The following is a 22,282-nucleotide window of genomic DNA, read 5'->3' as shown; positions in this document are numbered from 1 at the left end:
TCCTCACGACCCAACTGGTCTCGTCCTGGGCGAACTGGATCTTGAGGAGGAGGGACTCTGTGCTGGCCAAACTCCCTAGGAGCATTCCTGAGAGGGAACTAAGGACCCTTCGAAACGCCCCAGTGGAAGGAGCTGCTCTCTTTCCGGAGAAGCTAGTGGAGGTGGAGGAGTCTGTGAACGGGGGAGGAAGGCCAGCCAAGGCCCAATCGTTTATAGGGCCCCTCCCCTACGTCAGTCGGTGCCGAAAAGACCTAGTGAGCGGCCGAAACCTCAGAATAGGACCCTCTCGGCTCCCCCCACGGAATCACCCCTGCGGAACTGGAGAGACCAGGGAACTCAGCCCTCCCCCAGGACCCTCCCTCCTTCCCAGGCACCCTTCAGGCCCAGACACCCTACTTCTTCCAGGAGGGGTCGTAACAACCGCTTCCCTAGGAGGAAGTAGGAGTCGAGGCCCTCTACCGTGTCTTTCGCCACCGGTGGGGGGTTGCCTCTCGAGCTGTTGGCAGAACTGGGAGGATCTCGGAGCCGAGCCCTGGACAGTCCAGGTCCTCAGGGACGGTTACCGAATCCCCTTCCTAGACCAGAAGCCTCCCTTGACAGGGGAGCCGGCCAATCTGGCCTCTCAGCCCCGGAACCCTGTGCACAGGGAGGCCCTAAGGCTAGAAGTTCGGGCACTGCTGGAGAAGGGAGCCCTCCAGCAGGTGGTGGATCGCTCCCCCGGGTTCTTCAGTCGACTTTTCCTGGTGGAGAAGTCGTCAGGGGGGTGGCGACCGGTCATAGACCTTTCGGTCCTCAACTCATTCATCCTAAGACGCCCTTCAAGATGGAAACACCACGCTCGGTGCTGGCTTCCGTGAGGCAAGGGGATTTCATGATGTCCCTGGATCTCAAAGACGCCTACTTCCAGATCCCGGTACACCCGTCCTCCAGGAAATACCTTCGCATAAGTTGGGAGGACCGGACCTTCCAGTTCAAGTCACTCTGCTTCGGACTGGCAACGGCCCCGCAAGTGTTCACGAGGGTGTTCTCCCTGGTGTCGTCTTGGGCCCACAAGAGGGGTATACGCCTTCTCAGGTACCTAGACGACTGGCTACTCCTTTCCTCCTCAAAGGAGCGCTTGATAGAACAGAGAGACGCCCTCCTGGCATTCTGCAAAACCCTGGGAATCATGGTGAACTGGGAGAAGTCCCTTCTAGCTCCCTCCACCAGGATGGTGTACCTGTGGATGGAATTGGATACGGAAGTGGGGCGAGCTTTCCCCTCGGGGGGGGGGACAGGCTGGCAAACCTCCGAAAAATTGCCTGCAACTTCCTAAGCCACCCCCCGAGACCGGCAAAGGAGTGGCAAAGGCTTTTAGGCCACCTGGTCTCCCTGGAAAAACTAGTCCCCCAGGGAAGGCTGAGATTAAGGCCACTACAATGGGACCTGAAAGTAGGGTGGTCCCAGAAGGAGGAAACACCTCAAAAGCCGGTTTCCATCTCACTGGCAGCAAGGAAGGCCCTCGGTTGGTGGCTGAATCCTGCAAACTCTCGTCGGGGTGTGCCCCTCGGGTCAGTGCCCCGGAGATGCTCCTGTTTACGGACGCGTCGAAGGTAGGCTGGGGGCCCACCTGAATTCCCTCTCAGTGCGGGGGATATGGTCGCAAGAGCAGAGCACCTTCCACATAAACAAACTGGAGCTCTTGGCAGTAAAGCATGCCCTGGAAGCATTCAAGGAAGCAGTGGGAGGACACTCGGTGTGTCTGATGTGCGACAATGCCACAGTGGTCGCCTACGTCAAGAAGCAAGGAGGCCTGAGATCAAGGGATCTCTGCGGATTGACGGAGGAGATCTTGAGCCAAACCGAAGCCCTTGGGACCTCCTTGACGGCAAGATTCATTCCCGGCAAGAAAAACGTAGTCGCCGACGGCCTCAGCAGATGGGGTCAGGTGGTGGGATCCGAATGGTCCCTACACCCCGAAGTAGCGAGGGAACTAATAGGGAAGTGGGGCTCCCCATCCCTGGACCTGTTTGCTACGAGGCTAAACACCAAACTGCCGGTGTACTGCTCCCCGGTGCCGGACCCAGCCGCGTTTTGGGAGGATGCGTTCCAGCACCCGTGGGACGGCCTGGACATGTACGCTTTCCCTCCCTTTGCAGTCCTCAGGCAGGTCCTCAACCATCTAAGAAAGGCGAAAGGGGCGGCCCTGACGTTGGTGGCGCCTTGGTGGCCGGACAGGGAGTAGTTCCCGGACCTTCTAGAGTTGGCCTCTCATCCTCCTTGGGAGCTGCCCCCCAGGCCAGACCTGTTAAGACAGCCCCACTTCGAGAGGTTCCACAGGAACATTCCAGCCCTCTCCCTTCACGGCTGGAGACTATCGAGCGGCTGTTAAATAGGAGAGGGTTTTCTGGGAGGGTGGCTTCTCACATGTCCAGTTACTTGAGGGAATCCTCCGCTAACATCTACCAGGCAAAGTGGAAGGTTTTTGGGGCCTGGTGTAGAAAGCGTAACCTGGAACCTCTCCGAGCGAAGATCCCAGACATCGCAGAATTCTTGACCTACCTGAGGTTGGACAAGGGCCTGTCAATTCCAGCAGTCAAAGGAGCCAGGTCTGCATTGAGCCAGGTCTTCTCCCTGAAAGGGCTGGATCTGGGGAACTCGAAGCCTCTGTCCTTGCTCATAAGGAGCTTTGAGCAGAAGTGCCCTCCCAGCGCTGGCTTGGTTCCCCGCTGGGATGTTGCAATAGTTTTAGATTCCCTGAGGAAGCCCCCGTTCGAGCCGCTCAAGGACATCCTGGATAGGGAGCTGACCCTCAAGACAGTGTTTCTGCTAGCCCTGGCCTCCACGAAGAGGGTGGGGGAGCTCCACGGCCTCTCGTATGTAGTGACCCACACGAGGGGATGGAAGGAACTCTCATTCAGGTTTGTCCCCTCCTTCGTGGCTAAGAATCAGAACCCCTCGAGCTCGGATCTCAGGTTCGTGGAGTTTTCCATCCCTGCCCTCCCGAAATCGGACCAGCCTAAGGATCTCCTCCTTTGTCCGGTGAGGGCAGTTCGGAAGTACATGGAAAGAACAGCCCGGTTCAGGCCGGAGGTAAAGAATCTCTTCGTCACCACGGGAAGGGTGAAGAAGGCAGCCTCGAAAAACACCATCTCCTTTTGGCTGAGAGAAACCATCCGGAGAGCCTACGAGAAGGGGGGCCTTTCCCCTCCAGAGGGAGCCAAGCCCCATGACATCAGGGGAATTGGGGTGTGTCCCTCTCATTCTCAAAGAACATGGCAGTGGACCAGGTCCTGAGGGCAGGAGTCTGGAATAGGCAGTCGACATTCACAGCCCACTATCTAAAAGACTGCACGAGAAGGTCGCTCGACGCCTTTGAGATTGGCCCCGTGGTGGCAGGCCAGCAACAGGTCTAGGTCCCCTCTCCAATCTTCTTGGAGTGGACGGGCCGGTGTGTATTGAGTGTATGTGAGTGTGTGTGGTTTTTCCTCAAATCCCCCCTAATCCTTATCCTTGTTATCCCTGGGCCTTTGGTTGGAGCGAGGAATCCAGGATACTCAGGTAAGATACGCAGGAGTGCGTATGGTTCTCAGTACAAACCACAGTTTTACATGTCAAGGTTTGGTTATACCCGCACCAGGCTTGCCTTGCACCCCTCCTAACCAACCACCCACGATAACGGGCTGGGTTGAGTTCTAAGGGGAGCAGTCGCCCCTCCTCTGACCTATCACCTTTGGGGGCCGTTCCCTCCCCTAACCTTCGCCCTCCTCCTAAGGGGTAAGTCTCCTATGAAATGGTTCGAGGTAAGTATCTCGCATCGGAACAAATCACAAATTCTTGGTAATTTGTATTTTTCCTAGCGATACTTACCTCGAACCATGGAATTAGAATCCCGCCCTTCCAGCCCCGCGGAAGCTTAGGGGAGACACCTCGGAGTGGAGTAAGAAGGACTGACTATAGGTCATTAGGATGGCTTGGTCTTCGACCCCTGGGGCATAGGCCTGACCTGGGTGCGGCATATAACCAGAATTTTCTGGTCGGACCCGGATCGACATCCGGGAATCTCCTATGAAATGGTTCGAGGTAAGTATCGCTAGGAAAAATACAAATTACCAAGAATTTGTGATGTTTAGTAGAATAGGATCATCAAGCCAAATGAAAAGAATTTTGTTTGAATTGATGGTTTGATTTTCTATTTTAGATTTTACCATTGAAGACTTAATTAAAAGGGTTTAAAATGTAGACATCCTTTTTAGTAATTGCCTGGATGAATTAAGAAATAGAGCTTTGGCTCCAACATGAAGGATAGGTAAGCATTTCCTCAAACGCCATTTGCTTTACTGCGAACCCATCAATCATGTTACATTCCATGGACAAGGAAATTCTCAGGATAATGTATAGCATTCAAAACTTGAGAGGCCCTTACTGCTACTTGTTCAGACCTGTATATGATACTTCATTTACACCCACTCTCCATTTCATGTGGCTTGAAGGAGTTCGTAAACATCTTTGCTCTTTCTAGGAACTCCTAGAGAAATTTTGTGTTGTGCCATTGTTTCAAGTGTACTTATTTCATTCAGTAATCACAGTTTGGTTTTTGTTTGTAAGTTTGTAGATGGTACTTGAAAGGTAGCTGTCATTGCCTTCCCCTGCTTGATTATTATGTGTATTCATTGATCCTCACTTTATTTTCCAGTTATTATAATCTTTCTGCCATTAATTCTCCATTTCATTCACTACTTCAGTTTCCTGTTGCACTAGGTATCTCTTGATTTTGTATGATGTAATTTTTCATAACTTGCAATTTCATAGTTTATCCATTCTAATGATTTAAAGATTTATTCATTGTGGTACCATGCTTTTGTTCTTCAAGGTCTACTTGGCTAAGCTTGTAGCTTGTTTGTATCTTTGCTCAACAAAGACCACCCTCATCTCTTGTGTCAGTTTTTGCTTTGTCATCAATGTTTGCTTCAGCTTGCAAGTTTTATATGCTGTAATTGGTCAGTGAATCGTTGGTTTCTCTTCATACAGAAGAGGTCAAATAAAAGTTTGTCAAAATCCTGTCAGTGCCTTTTAGGACTCCTCCACTTCTAGACATGTCTCTGTGTCTCCTTCTCCAGTTCCGTCTGTCAGGGAGTGAGCTATTCAGACAATGCCTCAGCTCTCACCAGGGCTTCACTACCAGCGAAGTGTTGAGGTCAATATTTTATTGAGAAAAGGAGGACCAGGAGTGTCACTTCTCATTCCCTTGTCACCTCTGCTTCTGTTAATTCCTTTGCTCAAAAGAAGACTGCTTGCTCTTTCATCACATGCAATGCTTGTGCCATGCACTTTTTCACTCCTATGAAGGATATTCCATCTACTTCACATGCTTCTTCACTTTCCTTGTCTTTTGTCCTTCAGGACAGTCTTTTTTTTTCTGTCATAGTAACCCAGTCTTAGATTGTCCTAAACTCTTCTTTCATGAAGGGAGTCATTCATTCTTTCAACAGTGGGGAGCTTTCAGCTCTTCTTTTAACACTTTAAAACCTTCACCCTCCAGCGGTTATAGCCATCCTTTTATACATTTAGACAAATTAGCAAATCAAGCATGAAATAACCCAAATAGTGGGCATAGATCTCATGGTTTAAGTTGCAATATCAAATATACTTGCAAAACATGCAGAATATATTCATAGTAAACAATTTGAGTACCTTCGTGAATATAAACAAAAAACAGTCCAAGAATATAATTTTAAATAGGTGAAGATCTGTGTAATACTTCTGTGATCAGACTTACAGAAATTGACTCTTTCTCATTAGGTGACACATTTCTAGGTCTAGAAAACATCAATTTGGCTCAATCAAAAGTTTTTAGTTCAATTTTACATCAAAATTTTTACTTTTAGCAAGTTTCCAAAAGAAAGAAACATGCCATTGTTATACCCAAGCCAGGCAAAGATCCCTTTACAGGTTTACAATCCTTTATCCAAAATTCAAAAAACCAAATAGCTTTAAAATTTTAGACTTTTTCTTGTGGAAGGAACTATTTCATCATGAGGTATCAACCATTGCAGGATGGGCTAAATATGTATTAGCACACCCCCAGACCAGGCAAACATTAAGGTTGGCTAATTTAAAAAAGAAAAATCAGTGGAAGGAGGAAGATGTGCAATTGCACTTGATAGAAAAAATTCTAAAAACTGTTATTTGCCACAGGAAGTTGAAAATGAACATTTCCAACCCAGGGTATGGCCTCTTTTTCCCAAAAGACTTGTAAAAATATGCTATTTTTACCAATTAATAGATGTTTTTCTAATAATTTATTTTATTTTATTTTGTAAAATTATACTTACAGCTCACACAATATCATAACAGATAAGAACTAAAATCAGTAACAAATTCTAAGTATATTTATTGTAAAATATATACCAGATTTACTGAGATAGGGAGATGCTGTACCTTTTTGTGAGGTATAGTGTACTTGTTTTTCTAACATTTCTTTGCACTGTACTTGGCAGAATTGCAATTATAGCTAAACAACTATCACAAAAGATAAGAACTAAAATCAACAGCAATCCTTGGGTATATTTATGAGCAAATAAATAAAAAGACATTCTGGGATAGATAGGGGCAGTACATTCCCCGTCAAGTCTCAAGGCACACTTATCCCACTTTGTCCTGTACTTAGCTACTAGAGTTGCCATAAGTCATTTGTGGCCTATTGAAATGATAAACATCTTTCCTTCTAAACTCATCTGAACCATATAGCACATACATAACATTAGTACTTATATGAGTTCGCCCAGTGTTCGCTCAAAATTTCATGTGATCATGTCCATTCAGTAAGGGTTAAGATTGATGAAATGTAATGCCATTTATAGTTCCATGCTGTGTGAACATTTTTATGCTTACCGTATATACTCTTGTATCTCGTGACTTTCCAAAGTTACGTTTTTAACTTGTGTGTATGTATGAGAGACAGATGACCGTTTGCAAAAGTCAGGTGCTAATACAGTTGTACTGAGAATATTGATAATTTTAATACAGCAGTTGTTTAACTTACTGTATTCAATTAGTATATTGTATATACCATTGTCATATTACTCTATTATGTGAAAATAGCAATCATGTAGCTACCATTTGCATTCTGGTAATGTTTACATTCTTAAAATCATTAGCTGTGATTGCATTTTACCATCGTCATTGCCTTTAGTTACTAAATGAAACATAATTTGGGGATAATTTTATTTGTAGATTATTGAAGCTGGGTTCAAGGCAGTAAATTAAATAAAGTACTGGTGTGATTTAGCCAGTTTGGATGGTGCTTTTGCCTATTACTAAATGTTTTCCAGCCTGCACATTTGTTTCTTCAGCCATAGCTACAACATTAAAGTCACTGGTATACTTTCTTAACGTCTCCGTTGTGTGAAGGGCAAATAAAAATTTATTTGATTTTTAGTTTTGGAAATTACCATAGAAAATTAGCACATTTTTAGCAAGTCAACAACTTAATGTACTTAAAGATTGTATTAGTCACGGTAACTAACATCAACAAACAGCTGTGTCGTTAGTTACAATAATTACATCAGCAAAATGCTGTTTCTCAATGTTAGTTAACAAACATTAGCGAAAAGCTGCTTATACCAGTGTTATGCATACAATAGAAAATGGTTGTTAATGATAAGAAACAAGCTAGTAATGGATATTTAGAAAAGCCACAAGTTTGGTAAGCCTAGCTGATGTATGAGGATTTGTATTTAACCAAATGTACTTTTGCTTCTAGTCCTACTAATTAGTTAAAAACTAATGTATGCATTATAAAAGAAGTCTATCTAAATTGAGACAGGCATAGGAAGCCTAGCATAATATACAAAAAAACAAAAAACTTGCATATCAGGCATAGCCTCGTGTAATCTGTACATGGTGTATGTGATGAAACCATGTTTGAGAAAAAATTTTGAGGGTCGTATAGTACATGAGATTGGGTGATAGATGAGCATATAAGCAAATGACAGTTCTTTTTTATGTATATTTTTTTGCATTTCACAGATGGTTTTGACAGAAGTAAAGTGTACTACTTATGTATTTACAAAGCAAGCTTTAATTGTGAAATCCAAGAAAATCCAAAATACAAAACATTTAACCCCAGCAGTTTCAGATAAGTTATTGTGAATCTCTGATGTATCAAACTAGAGGCCAATGTCTTTAATAAGCTGTCATGCTGTGATGGAAAATATGGTGAATTCCAAATAGAATATGATACTAACAAATAACACCCCAACCCATTGTGGGTCAGAAAAAAACTTGAATGATCATTCAAAAAGGATTTTAATGGGAACAAATAATTATTGCAATATTAGTTGACATCCAAAAAGAGTGTGATACTACTTGAAGATATGCTATACAATTGTATGACAGTCATTGATATTCAAGGCTGCATACCTTTATTCCTTGAAGGTTCTCAAGATACCACTTTTCAGTAGTAAATATAGCAAGTCCCTGGGTTATGGTGACTCCGACTTACAGTATTCGGAACTTACAGCGCTTTTTTAAATGTATTCATCAAAAAATCGGTTCTGCGTTACGGCTGATGTTTCAAAGTTATTGCACTGTAACTAGGATTCTGAGTGGCATAACTATATTTGCTATAATGAGGTGAGAAAACCGGGTTAGGGGGCTGTAGCCACAGGGGGTGGTTTCACTAGAAGGAGGTTCATAGGGAAGAGAACTGGTTTATTACTAGGGCAAAACTTAAAATTACGATGTTCCAATCTACAATTATTTCTGACTCATGGCACTCAGATGAAATTTGTTCATACATATAAATTATAAATTAGAAAATTGTATCCCACTGGTGAGTAGCGCATTGGTTATCCTTGAAGTAAACAATAGTATTGGGATCTGTTCTTGATAGTGTCCACTATAATGGAAAATCGCCAATAATACTAGTACCAATTCCCAGTTATCGGTGCTGTGTTAAGTGGGGATTGGCACTGATAACCGGAGATCACTGCATATCAGCACCAAAAATCCAGTTGATCATGGCTACACAAGTGGGATAAAACATGGGAGTATGGAAGCCAAGTATATGGCTCAGTTTTGAAAAGTTTCAATTCAGTTGACAATGTAATACAGAATCTGCACTGTTCCCCCCTATACACATCTGTACAATTAGGAATCCACCACCACTCATAAAAAAATATGCACTAGAATTTCCCCCTCTTTAGATCATAAAGTTGGCATCTATACACACTTGTAATATCTATACAAAAGTTTTTGTTATGCCCATGAGCATCATAAACAGTATGCAATAGAACATAAATTATATATGAAGTGGTCAGCAGGTAGAATTATTAAAAGCATTCCATTACAGAAAGTTGTTACATAATTTTCAGTGGTTAAAATAGCTTTAGGAGCCCTTCAAATTTATTGCCATTAAAATCCCTGTGTTCAACAAATTAAGATTTCATTCCGTACATCATATGAAGCTAATATAAATGCTAAAATATGTTGGTTCCTGTTTATATATGCATTAAAGAAAATGGGAATGCTGTTCAGATGGCCAAAGCTGCAGTTGTTGTTGAATAGGTCAGATATACTGTAGTTGATTTTGTCAGTGTTTCATTACTGCCCTTTAAATAGGAATTGTGGAATAATGAAGCTGTCAATATTGAATTATCACAGATTAAAATAGCTGTTGTACTTTTGTGTTCTTCACTCCCCAAAGCATGCACATATAATAAATACATAATATCCTGACTTCAAGATGGCCATGCTCATCTAACTTATGGACTTAAAAGATTATTTGAGGAATAACCCACATGACCCAATCCCGGAATGCAGAGAATGCAGATTAAGATTTACAACTTAACATATTCTTAGCAATTGTAGACTTTCCAATCAACAATATATGAAACAAAAATGTGAAAGGAATTTCAACAATCCTAAACATTTTCAGTTGATCCAATCATAGATTGGTAACTATTTGCAATGTATTAAACACGATCTAATATAGTTCATCAAAAACAAATCCTTCAAACCTATCCTATGGTCTGGTTAAACTGTTTTAAAAATATTGATAATAACAAGGGTGTAAAAATGCTTAAATTGTCTCGTCTCAAAGTAAGATCACCTATTTCTTCTTTACTAACTGTTCCTACTCCCATCACCTTACCATAGCTGGAAGATATCCCTCTCCTTGCCTCTATCTAGTGACTTGAGCCATCCACTGCCTTCCTTTATTGTAATTGATGAGGCTGAGATACGTGTCCCTCCGTATGTTTAGGTATTTTGAAATCTTAGTGTTGTATTGGCTACTCTCGCAACAAGGGTTTCTTACTTTGTTTGCTCAGGACAGTGAAGTTTTTTTTGCATTCAGCTTACTTGTGAATGCTTTTGTCCTTTTTATAGACTCTGGATTCATACAGGTAACCAGAAAAAGCACTTTCTGATTAGAAGGCCTTATTTTGACATGTCAGGCATCACAGTTAAAAGTGAATGCACATTTGAGTATAATCTGGTGCTTGTTACCATACTTCAATTCGTTAATATTTAGATGTTTTGTCGTTTTGGGTGATTGTTACAAATTCACATTGTAATATTTACTCCCAGTCATTTCTGTTGCACTCAGAGGCATAATTTTTTGTTGTGAGCTCTACACATTTCTCTTACTTTTGCAAGCTGCATACTAATTACAACCCATTGTTATGCACATCCATGCTCCTCGGATGTTGCCTTCCCTTGAATTAACATTGATCCTTTTTGTTTTTAAATCCTTGACTGCTGCATTTACCAATATTTGCCTTGTGGTTTGTTGTCTTTCATCCTTCCACCAAAATTTTTATCAAGGCAATATGTGATTAATGGATTATTGATGAAACAGGTTCTTTTTTAATAACATGTTTTTTCACAATGCCACATTATTCATAGTTTTGGTGTCATGTGATCCTTTCTGTTTTCAAATCCTTGATTGCTGCATTGACCAAGAAGCAAGTGTTTTGTTACATTCAAATCCATGGTATGTAGTAAAGGTCCCTCATTCTTGAACAGTACAGTTGGTGTATTTCCTTATCCGTAGAAGACTACTATATCAGTACTAATAGGTTAGTATTAAAAAGCATTGTGCTATAAAAATCTAATTTTATCCCTTTCTTTGTCATTGATCAATAAATAATTTTTGAATGAACTCACAAATGTAATTTAGTAAAATGAAGCTTGACTTTAATCTCATTAGGGTAAAAATAGCTTTCAAAGCTTTACCTCAGGCTGTGATCTTTATTGTCTTCAGTGCTATATACTTTCAGATACTGCATAAAGTGCATAATCTTTCCAGACATGTTTTAGTTTTAAAGTAGATCCAAAGTATTGTAAATTAGTTTTCCTGATTTTATACTAGAGAATTGCTTGTTAATTAGATATGATTTAGTTCATTTTTTCTGTGCTTGCAAATATGGCCATCGATTCAGTATTGAATTGCAGTTTGGCATAATTTGAAACACATTTGTAGAGCATTTGAAAATGCTTTCATAGCTGGAAAATAAGTTTGATATTCCATCTGTTACATGCCTCTAGTTGATAAGCCTTTTGTTATATGCTTCTAGCCTTTTGCATATTCCTTCTGTTGTTTGCCTCTAGTTGATATTCCTTATGTTTTATGCCTCTAGTCTTCTTTTGTTTTGAATGTGGTAGGAATCATAATTTTCTGTTCAGATTGCAACTCGGATTTCAGTTATTAATATTTGACCAACTGCCAGAAAAATTTAATTCTAGAAAAGAAGTATTTAATGCACAATAGATTTACCATTGTCATATTGATTGACTGAAAGTGACTACAAATCTTAGTACAGTTTGTACTAGCTTTGTTTGCAGTAGTTTCCCCTAACATAAATATTGCTGCATAATTTCACTATTTAATCTTCATAAAATTATTGTACACTGATATGTAGTGCCTTATTATGTTTCAGGTACTTATTTTATAGTTTATATTCTTTCTGGTTTTTATGACATTGCTGAAAAGGTGATTGAGGTTATATCTATTTGATGATAAAATATTTTGTAGAAATAGAAGACATTACCCTAGATATGTGTAATAATGGTTTTTGTTACTTAAGTGTAAGTTTTAGCAGTCATAATATATTTTCAATGTCATTTTGGGATTTTTTCCTCTTTCTAAAAGGTTTCACAGTGTGCAAGTACTCTGTCATATAAGTTAGACTTTGATATGTACAGATATTATTGCTTAATTGTAGTACAATTTTTATGTTCATATGTGCTTTTGTTTTTATGGGAGATGCTGACAATTCATATTAATTTGCAATCCACTGTCATCGATTGATTTGCTCTCTTATGTCAAAATTGTTGACAAAAAATAAAAATAAAGCTCTGTAAATAATTTCAGTCTGAGTAGTCTCTTTTAACACCTTAATATGAAAGTTGGTGACTCTGGATTGGGTTATTATCTCTTACTGTGTAAATATTTTTTCATTGTTTGCATTTGCATATCTGTTTGGATTTTTGAACATTAAGCAATGTTATGTTTAGATTTTTTCTTGTGCTCAAGATAAGATTACACCAAGACTAAAGAGATAATGCCTATTCCAGATGTTGCCTCCGGAAAATCACCGGCTCCGACATCCACGTCAAAACTGGCTCACTCACTGAAAGACAACAGCAGAATGGCTGATCAGCCTCCTCAAGGGAAAGCGTCATTTAAGGCCTCGCCCTCCACCTCCTCTTCTACCCCTTCCAGTGTGATGGCTGACAGTGTGGTAAATGCTAAATTGTCTGGTCATAATATCAGTAAATCTCTCTTAAATAAGCCATCCAACACAAATTCTAGTGTTGCTCCGAGCCGAGGAGTCTCAAGTAATGATAAGAAAAGTGGATCTTGTGGTAGTGGTGCAGTGGGTGCTAATGGTCCAACAATTAATGACATTGGAATTAGAGAAGGTTGTAGAGGAGTTGCCTCTGCTGTCAATGTTAGTGGAATATCAGGAATAGCTGATGGATGCTCAGGAGAAAAGCTTACATTAGCTCACACCAGTGATGGGGGTGTTGTGCCAGGATTAGGTGTGCCACCAGGCTTCCACTTGTTGGGTCATGCTAATCAAAGCTATCCTAATCAGAGTTTGTCTATAAAAGATCATAGTCCTTCCCAGGGGATAGGGGCTAATCAAATTAGTTCTGCTGACAGCAGCAATCAAAGTATACCTGCTAACAACAAAGTTCCCAAGTCAGTTGGTCATAGTGGTTCCATAGTTCACGGAAATGTATACTCACAGGCTGGTGGCTCTCAACAGTATCCTCTGTTATTGGAAAAACAACAGCAAGTAACATCTCAGCAGAAACAGCAGCTGAAGTATAGTGAAAATTGGTCAGGGGAAGTAATTCCTCAGCAGTTTTTAGCCACAAAATCTCAGGAGCAACTAAAGAAGGATCCAGCCCCAGTAATAGTCTCCTCTGCACAAAACCATCAGTCCCAGCAACAACAGCAAATTTTCTTTAGCATTACTCCAGCAGCATTGTTTCATATGGCAAGTCAAGCTGCTGGAGGCCAGCTTAGTGCTGTTTTAATGCCAAATGTATCAGAAAGCAGTAGTAGTACTAGGACAAATTCATCTATACCCACATCATCCTCACTTGGAACTACTAATTCAAATGTAAATGCACCTCCCCCTCCTCCCCCTCCAGGTTTTAGTGCCCCTGTTGCTATTAACTACCCTAATCAACAGATTGATGCTATGCCTTATAATAAGCTTGTTATAGGTTCCCCTTTGTACCGCTCACCAGCATCACAGGCAGAGGGCCAGCCAGTAGTTCCTAGCACTGCATCTCAGTCATTTATCACACCGATAGGACAGTCTGTGGGAGGTATGGCAGGTGTTTATGCTCTACAGCAAAGCTCTGGAGGTAGTCAGTTTACAAACATGACACCTACAGGTACACCTCATTCTCCTCATGCACTTGCTGATCCCAGCTTGAGCCAACAGCAAGTACCTTATGATACAAGACACTTTATATCTCAAGTACCTCAAGGCTTACATCAGGGTGTCCCTCAAGGAGTTCCTCAGAGCTTAACATCTGTACCACCAGGAATACCTCAAGCAGTAACACAAGCAGTGCCTCAGGGTCTACAAGGTGGACCACCACCACCACCACCTGGTCTCTCTACATCAGTCCCGCAGGGTGTTCAAGGAATGTCCCAAGGACTGCACCAAAATCTTGCAGGAGGTGTTCCTCAAGTGAGTTTGGGTTCAGCATTGTCTCCAGCCATACAACCTGTACCTATTGGTCATCATCTTCCCCAGCATTATCCACAGCCAAGTTTTCCTCAGCAAGGCTATCAGGTATGATGTCTTTAATAATTCCATTTAGTTATAGTTGATAAATTATTTTGTGTATGAATAATCTAGTTACAGCCAGATTTAAAAGGAAATAAAGTAGGCATTAGTCACCCACCAGACATTGAACAGATCGTCCCAGTTGACTCGCCACACTTTAGAATGTTAATCTAATTATTGTTTTCAGAGTAAGTTATCTTTTAGAGAGTAACCAACTTAGCATTTAGTAGTTTGTCATGTTTCTTCTAGCTTTAACACGATGGAGATGTTACCCAAGTGTTTGGATTACGTAAATGATTTTCACGTTTTTTATCCATTATTTTATTCATGAGTATTTATCAAGACATTCTGACATTTTGCCTTTTATTATTGTATTATTTTATTGATTGCACGTTATTACTGTTAAATTCTATGTTCATTCTGCCATGGTGTATTTTGTCTGTATGCATCTTGAATGTATCACTGATGTGAATTCCTCTCAGGGGACCCAATCAACATTCATTCCTTTCAATGTGTGTGCATAATTACCAGAGCATTTGTGTTGGATTATGTGGCTTTTGGGTCTGATTGGTACCCATAATTAACTGACACTGGTTGATGGCCAATCCAAGTTATGGGTGTTCTCAAACTTTGGTTCATAAGTGGCTGGAATGACCAGCTTTAATCTTTCTTACTAGTCAAGTCTAATTTGGGCAGGCACTTGAGAACAGTAGGGATCAACTGACACTAAAGATGAAACCCCTAATGGATGCCCTCAAACTTTGGAAGAACAATGAATGAAACAAAAGTGATTTTTAAGTAAAGCTCTAGTATTGATAAGTAATATGTCACATTAACTGTCCACAACCTTTCAAACACAGGAATTTGTATTTTCATGAGTAACTTACCAAGTACAGGCGGCCCGCTGGTTAACGCCGCAATCACTCAACGGCGAATCGGTTTTACGGCGGTCGTCAAAAATATTCATTTAAAAAATAAGGCATTTTAAAGGTATCTTTACGGCACAAATTTCAGTTAACAGCGCCGCTAGCGCCGTTGTCTAACGAGTCCATACATTTGTAGAAATGCCGTTCAGACCATAAAGGTTATGCAAATTATATTAACAAATTTTATGGAGAGTTATTACGTAGGTATTAGGGTAAAATATATGCCTCTGACGCTGTTCTATGCCGAAAATATAGAGTTACATAAGTGCAAATTTAGCTATGGATGTGTCGATTCATAAATGTTCATGCTTTTGTTTAAAATGTGTATGAAAATGTATTACGTGAAAGGCATTTTTATTTCTGTACAGAAATATGATACAAAGGCAGCTTTTGAAACTGCCCTTCACGTTATCAAATACGATATTTTTTCATGTTCTTTCTTGTAAGCCGCCGCCTGCCGCTCTTCGAGAATATCGATTTAAAAAAAGTGCAAATTAGCGATCGATGTGTCGATTTTATAAATGTTTATGCTTAAATGTTTAAAATGTGTGTGAAAATGTATTACGAATAGGGTATTTTTATTTCTGTGCAGAAATATAATAAACAGGCAGCTTTTGAAACTCCCCTTCAAGTTATCAAATACGTTGTTTTTTTTTTCAAGTTCGTTCTTGTATGCCGCCGACTGCCGCTCTTCCCGAAAATATCGAGTTACATAAGTGCAAATTTAGCTATGGATGTGTCGATTCATAAATGTTCATGCTTTTGTTTAAAATGTGTATGAAAATGTATTACGTGAAAGGCATTTTTATTTCTGTACAGAAATATGATACAAAGGCAGCTTTTGAAACTACCCTTCACGTTATCAAATACGATATTTTTTCATGTTCTTTCTTGTAAGCCGCCGCCTGCCGCTCTTCCGAAAATATCGATTTAAAAAAAGTGCAAATTAGCGATCGATGTCGATTTTATAAATGTTTAAGCTTTTATGTTTAAAATGTGTATGAAAATGTATTACGAATAGGGTATTTTTATTTCTGTGCAGAAATATGATAAACAGGCAGCTTTTGAAACTCCCCTTCAAGTTATCAACTACGTTGTTTTTTTTCAAGTTCGTTCTTGTATGCCGCCGTCTGCCGCTCTTCCGAAAATATCGAGATAAAAAGAGTGCAAATTTAGCGATCGATGTGTCAATTTTTCAAATGTTTATGCTTTTATGTTTAAAATGTGTATGAAAATATATTACGTAAAGGTATTTTCATTTTTGTACAGAAATAAGATACAAATTAAGGCAGCCTTTGTAACTACGCTCCACGTTGTCAGGGGATGTTTTTTTCATGTTCGTTCTTGTCCGCCAGTTCCGAAAAATGCATTGTGTTATTTTATTAATTATGCATCTTTTCCATAAATCCTTTAAAAAGTTATACATTATTTCACTGTATCCAAGAATATTGTATGTCTTCTCATATTATTGTATTTTAAAATACTACGGCAAACTTTAGCCCGTATTCAGCGGAGCGGCCAATGTTGTGGTTTGAAATCAGCTGATGAATACGAGTTTGTTTCACCATAACGCAATTCTGAGCGAATGCTCTTGCTTCTAGTTAGCATAAACGAATATCTATATATGTACTTGACTTATATGAGACAAAGTTATTTTTCCTTATACAGCGTGTTTTTAGGTGGAAATATTTATTGAATATGTCTCGTTGTGAATGTGAACTACTATTTTTTTTCGTTAACAGATTACGTTGGCGGCATGTTTATTGCGTAAAAAATTACGAGATTCCGTTCGCAATAATCCTTTATATCATCGTAATACGAACTTTACGTTATTTATCTTATATCGGCGTGAAACCAACAGTAAAATGTGTTCTTTCAAGCACAGTAGTTTTGATTAAAATGATTTTATCCCAATTTTATCTACAGTTGTGTGTGATGGCAGACGTTTACTGCAGTTTTATCCTTGTTGCTGATGTACGATAATAGTCATTAGCAGCTTGAACAGTTTTCTCAGCTTCAGTTATAACTAGGTTTAAATTTAACGGTATATTTCCCGGTTGATCTTTAATCTATATTGATCTCTGATCTATAGCGAATAAAGTTATTACATTAAGATATCTCAGTTCTATTCTATACATAACGCCATTTATAACAAATACGGCAATGTTGCACTGTAGTACGATGATCGAAATACAAGCCAAACAGATGTTATCCAGTTCGGTTGTACTTAGAAAAAAAAAATCGTTTCTCGTTCGGTTGTTCATGGCTGTACACGTTCACGCAACGAGTATAACGTTAAAACCACACTTTCATCATTCTCTTTTGCTGTTATTGAACTTATGTAACTAGAAGATGGATAAAGTTAGGCCATTGTAATTTGATCTCTCATAAAATCGGACTATCATAACCTGAACACTACAGCTACCTGTACACTGTATAAACTTTATTATATCTTTACAAACTCTAGACACCCACATGTACTGTACAGTAAATTCTATAGTACTATACTGCATAAATATAATTTTACTTATTGCGCCGTTGTGGGATTACGGCGCCTTTGACTGGTCTAGAGTTTCGAAAGAAGGTGTGCGGCGGCCGTAGGCTTTAAAATCGCTCAACGTCGAAAATCGCTTGGCGTCGGTGGCCAGGAACGGAACCCCTGCCGCTAACCGAGGGCCGCCTGTACAGTAGTCCCCAGTTATCGGCGGGGGTTCCGTTCCCGAGGGGATACCGGTAAGCAAAAGGCGCCATTAACAGAAACTCTGTGATTTATGGCACCATAATGTCACTTATGGCGCCTCTGTTAAGTATGTTGTGGTGCCATGAAGGCACCTTATGGCATCATAATGCACCTTGTGGCGCCCATAACCATAAGTCTGCCTATTATGGCGCCCCGGAGACTGCCTGTAATTACATAGCTATATGTACTAGGTACAGTGATGCTCAAATCTCAAGCAACATGACTCCATAGGATTTTGTTCAAAATTCACTAACTAGCAACTAGCATGTTCCATATTTATCTATTATTTCAATGCGGAAACACGATTATTGCATACAATAAGGCCATAATATGTTTCATAAGAGTGAAATCTGTCACATATTTCAAAACTTAAGAATATGTAGTGTAGCCAAATTTTGGAAAAAGCTCTTTCGAAACATTTTCAAAACTTTCGTTCACACATCGCTGAAGTATTTGACCAAAATTAAATTGTCATCAAGCATCAGTTCAAAAGTTAAATAAAAAAAAGTAGAAAAAAAATGTCATAACATTAATAATGCTTCCAAAGCAACATCAAATTTGAAATGTTCCTATTTGATTGCTTTTACACCTGAATGCTGAAAAAAATGTAAATATGTATATACAAAAGTAGAATGTGCCCACCAATATCAACGTGTGAGGAGAGCATGTGTGACATATCATTAGTGTTGGTGCAACAACAACCACCCGGTGTAACATAAGTAGGTCTAAAATGAGTAGCAACAATGAAATGATCTTGAAAACACTTAGTACTTTATTTGTGTTAGGAATAGCTGGATTTTCATACATAATTATTTATAGTTCTTAAATATTTAAAAAATGATGGCATATAGCAAATATTCGCACATGCAATTATTCTTTTGGCTTTTGTCAAAGCCAAGATATTGTTCCTAGGCCTAGGTGTTAGTTTTCTTTACTTTACACTTAACAGTCACATCTCTCTATTAACAATTTCTGGCCAGAAAGAGAAATGAGGTTATCTACACATTCTTGCACTTCAAGTTACCTTATGAAAGAATAAATTATACACGATAAGCGAACAGAAGGACTTTTAAGAAAATAATATTTTAAACCAGTTGAAAAACAAGTGTTCCATAAGCCTTGATATTTATACTTATGATATTTCAATTAATAGCCATCTTCTCCATATAATCAAAATCATCATCTTTTATTCCTCAAAAATCATCATCTTTTATTCCTCAAAGAACAGGTAATCTTTACATATAAAAACATTAGTAACAAACTGCATTTCAGAAGGCTTAGAATATATTTTAGGCCTATAAATCATTTTGCAACATACCAGCAGCTTAAACACAGCCTAAAACTTCAACATTCAAAGAAAACTGGTTGTAATTCATATTCCTATCGTATTCTTCAAAGAACAGGTAATCTCTACAAATAAATTTATTAGTAACAGATTACATCTCAGAAGGCTTAGATTATTTCTTTAGGCCTATAAAACATTTTGCAACATACAGGCAGCTTAAACACAGCATAAACTTGAACATTCAAAGAAAACTGGTTGTAATTCATATTCATACTTTGAAAATGTTGTTATGACTGTTGAGTTTATTAGGTCTTATTGCCACAATGCTGCAGACGTAGGTAGTTATGTTGACCAGTTCAAGGAGCATGTTAAGAGTGCTTTCATTGATGACAGTTAACTTTATCACACCGCACTTTGAACTAAGCAACATAAAAAAAAAAATCAGTTCAGATCACACAGATTACAAAACATACCAATGCATAAAAGGGATCATATTTATATAACCATAAGGAAAATATGGCTAGCTGTGAATCCGCAAACTTGTCGACGTGTATGATATTAGAAATAAAAAAAAAAATTTTAACACTGCTTGGCAATGTCACGCTGAGTCTGGGAATCTGGACGATACAAAAAGAATCATGTCACATGAGATTTGAGCATCACTGTACATTTCCACAGCTATATATACTAGCTACATTTCCACTCATATGGCAGCTTAAATTTAAAATTTGTGGGAACCCTTCTATTGTTTTTGTGTAGCTAACTACCCTGCCCAATATTGGGGAACAATAGGTACAACAAAACAGAGAAAATAACTTCTTTTCTGTCATCCTTTTATACAACATCGGATGTTTGTAGCAGCTCTGTTTGGAATTTCATCTCTATTTTGGGAATATCCTTTCAGGATTCAATGATGTAATCACTTCTCTGGTAGACTTTACAGCTTAGTTCAGACAGTTCGTTGTGATATGTAACTTTTAATGATGTCAGACTCTAGTTCCTTCAGCATTAGGTATTGTAGGGAGGGTTATAAAGCCCACTTGACTAAAGCAACGTACGACTCCCATACTATCTGCTCAAACTCTAGAGGACAAGTGTGTTCAAAGGACCTGACTTGTGACAAATGTAAGGATTGGGACGAAAGGCAGTGGAAGGTATTAAAATCTTTTAGAGAAACTAGTTAAAAATATGAAAAGAAAACTGAGGTTACAGCTCTTTGTCTAAAACTGGCTCCCAATCTGAGTGTACGTAGATGATTGAGCCTTTCCTTTTTCTCCTGCTCTAGCCTTATCCCGTAACTTTAGTCGTCCTAATATTGTCAGTATTGTACCATCTAGTCCTTTACCTAGCTCCCATGCTTCTGAACCCGATGCCATTGCCAACCTCAAGTGTAAGTTTGACTGGATTTGACCTTGTGGTCAACACAGTGGCCAAATTAGGGACATCCCTAAAAGTCCTGATGGACAAAGTGAATAGTTTTCTGCCAGTTGCCAGTGGAGGAAGTGGTATCCGCCTCACTGACTCTCCCAGACAAAGGTCTCTGTCACACACTCCTGAACATGGGAGAAGACTTATTGGAGTCCAAAGGAGGTCAGTGGGGTTTGCCCATGGGCAGTCACCCCCCAGTAGAATGTGTTGCTCAAGGTTTACAAAGTGGAAGACCCTCAGACTAAGTTGGAAGGGCATCTCTGTTAGTGCTCATCAGTTGTCTTCGGACTTGGAGTTCAGCCCTGATAAGAGCCATTCTTGTTGTCTCGTTGCGTTCTGCCTCCTCTCAGGGTAACTTCTCTGGACTTGTAGATTCAGGATGTAGACTGGCATTTGCCTGTGCAAGATAATGTTCTCGGCATTGGAGATAGCTAATTTTTTTAAAAACATCTTCAAGGAGTTTGAGGTTATGAGCTTTATAGATGGGGCAGTTGATGCTTTGGCTTGCAAGATCAAGGATTCCTAAATCTTACCTGAGGATTATACTTCAAATTGGCTCGGTACTCTTGTATTGACAAGGAAATTGAGTTAGCCTCGCTTTACCCACAAAATCACTGTGTAACGTGTTTACTTCTACTAATACTACTTAGAAGTAAACACGTTACACAGTGATTTTGTGGGTTTCTTTTTCAATCTTCAGAAAAAAACTGAAAGAAATTTCTGTTTGGTTCACTATGGGTATTGTCATGAAAAGAGAGCTTTGGTGCTCTTTTATATCAGAAGGAGTCATCTTCTCAGCCGTTAGCTCTTATGTATTCATCCTTAAATTGCTACCATTTGTTCCCTCAGGCAAGAGTCCTGGGTATGGTATAGCCTTCAACCTACAGAAGATCACGCAAGATCTTAACAAATCAAACTGTCATGTCATTTGTTTGCCATGGAGATTGGATGACATCCATCAACATGCAGGATGCCTATTTCCACATTCCAATCCATCCAGCATTGGAAGTTTCTGAGATTTGTTTTCGAAGGCAAGTTCTTTCAGTTCAGAGCCTTATGTTTTGGCCTCTCGACAACTCCACAGGCTTTTACCAGTTTTGGCTACCCTCTCAAAGTGGCTACATTTCATGGGAATCAGAATATCCCTCTACCTAGACAGTTGGCTTCTTTGAGCCCAGTCGGAACAGAAATGTATGGTGAACCTTCAAAGAACCCTTCTTGCTTAAGAACTGGGTCTTCTCATCAACCTAATGAGATCCCAGCTGGTTGCTGATCAGAGGATTCTTTATTTGGGTATTTGGATAGACACTCTAAGTTTTCTGGTTTCTCTATCCCCCAAACGAATATTGTGTCTAAAAACAGTGAGAAAATTTTTAGCACTCGAATCCTGCTCAGTGAACATATGGATGAATGTTTTAGGAGCTTTATCCTCATTAGGGCAAGTCATAACCCTAGTCAGGTTACACAAAAGACCTCTTCAGTATTTTCTAAAGGCTGGTTGGGACAGAAAAAATCTCCCAGATTCTTTCATCTTTCTGATCATCCCTGAAATGAAGTAGGACCTATTATGGTGGAATTACGAAAGAAGACTGACCAAGGGAAA

At 39.8% G+C, this 22,282-nt stretch overlaps 1 protein-coding gene across 4 annotated transcripts in view; it reads left to right on the top strand.

The window, feature by feature from the left end:
• The window catches only part of LOC135206812 (terminal uridylyltransferase 7-like), a 294,251-nt gene that overhangs the window by 267,372 nt on the left and 4,597 nt on the right, over nt 1-22,282 (top strand). For all 4 annotated transcript variants that reach the window (XM_064238310.1, XM_064238303.1, XM_064238320.1 and 1 more), the window contains one exon: nt 12,562-14,306. In XM_064238310.1, coding sequence (XP_064094380.1) covers nt 12,562-14,306 — 1,745 coding nt within the window. The remainder of the gene's footprint in view (nt 1-12,561; nt 14,307-22,282) is intronic.

This window comes from Macrobrachium nipponense, chromosome 11 (assembly GCF_015104395.2).
Source record: "Macrobrachium nipponense isolate FS-2020 chromosome 11, ASM1510439v2, whole genome shotgun sequence".
NCBI lineage: Eukaryota > Metazoa > Arthropoda > Malacostraca > Decapoda > Palaemonidae > Macrobrachium > Macrobrachium nipponense.
This window is presented reverse-complemented; position numbering and strand designations above follow the sequence as displayed.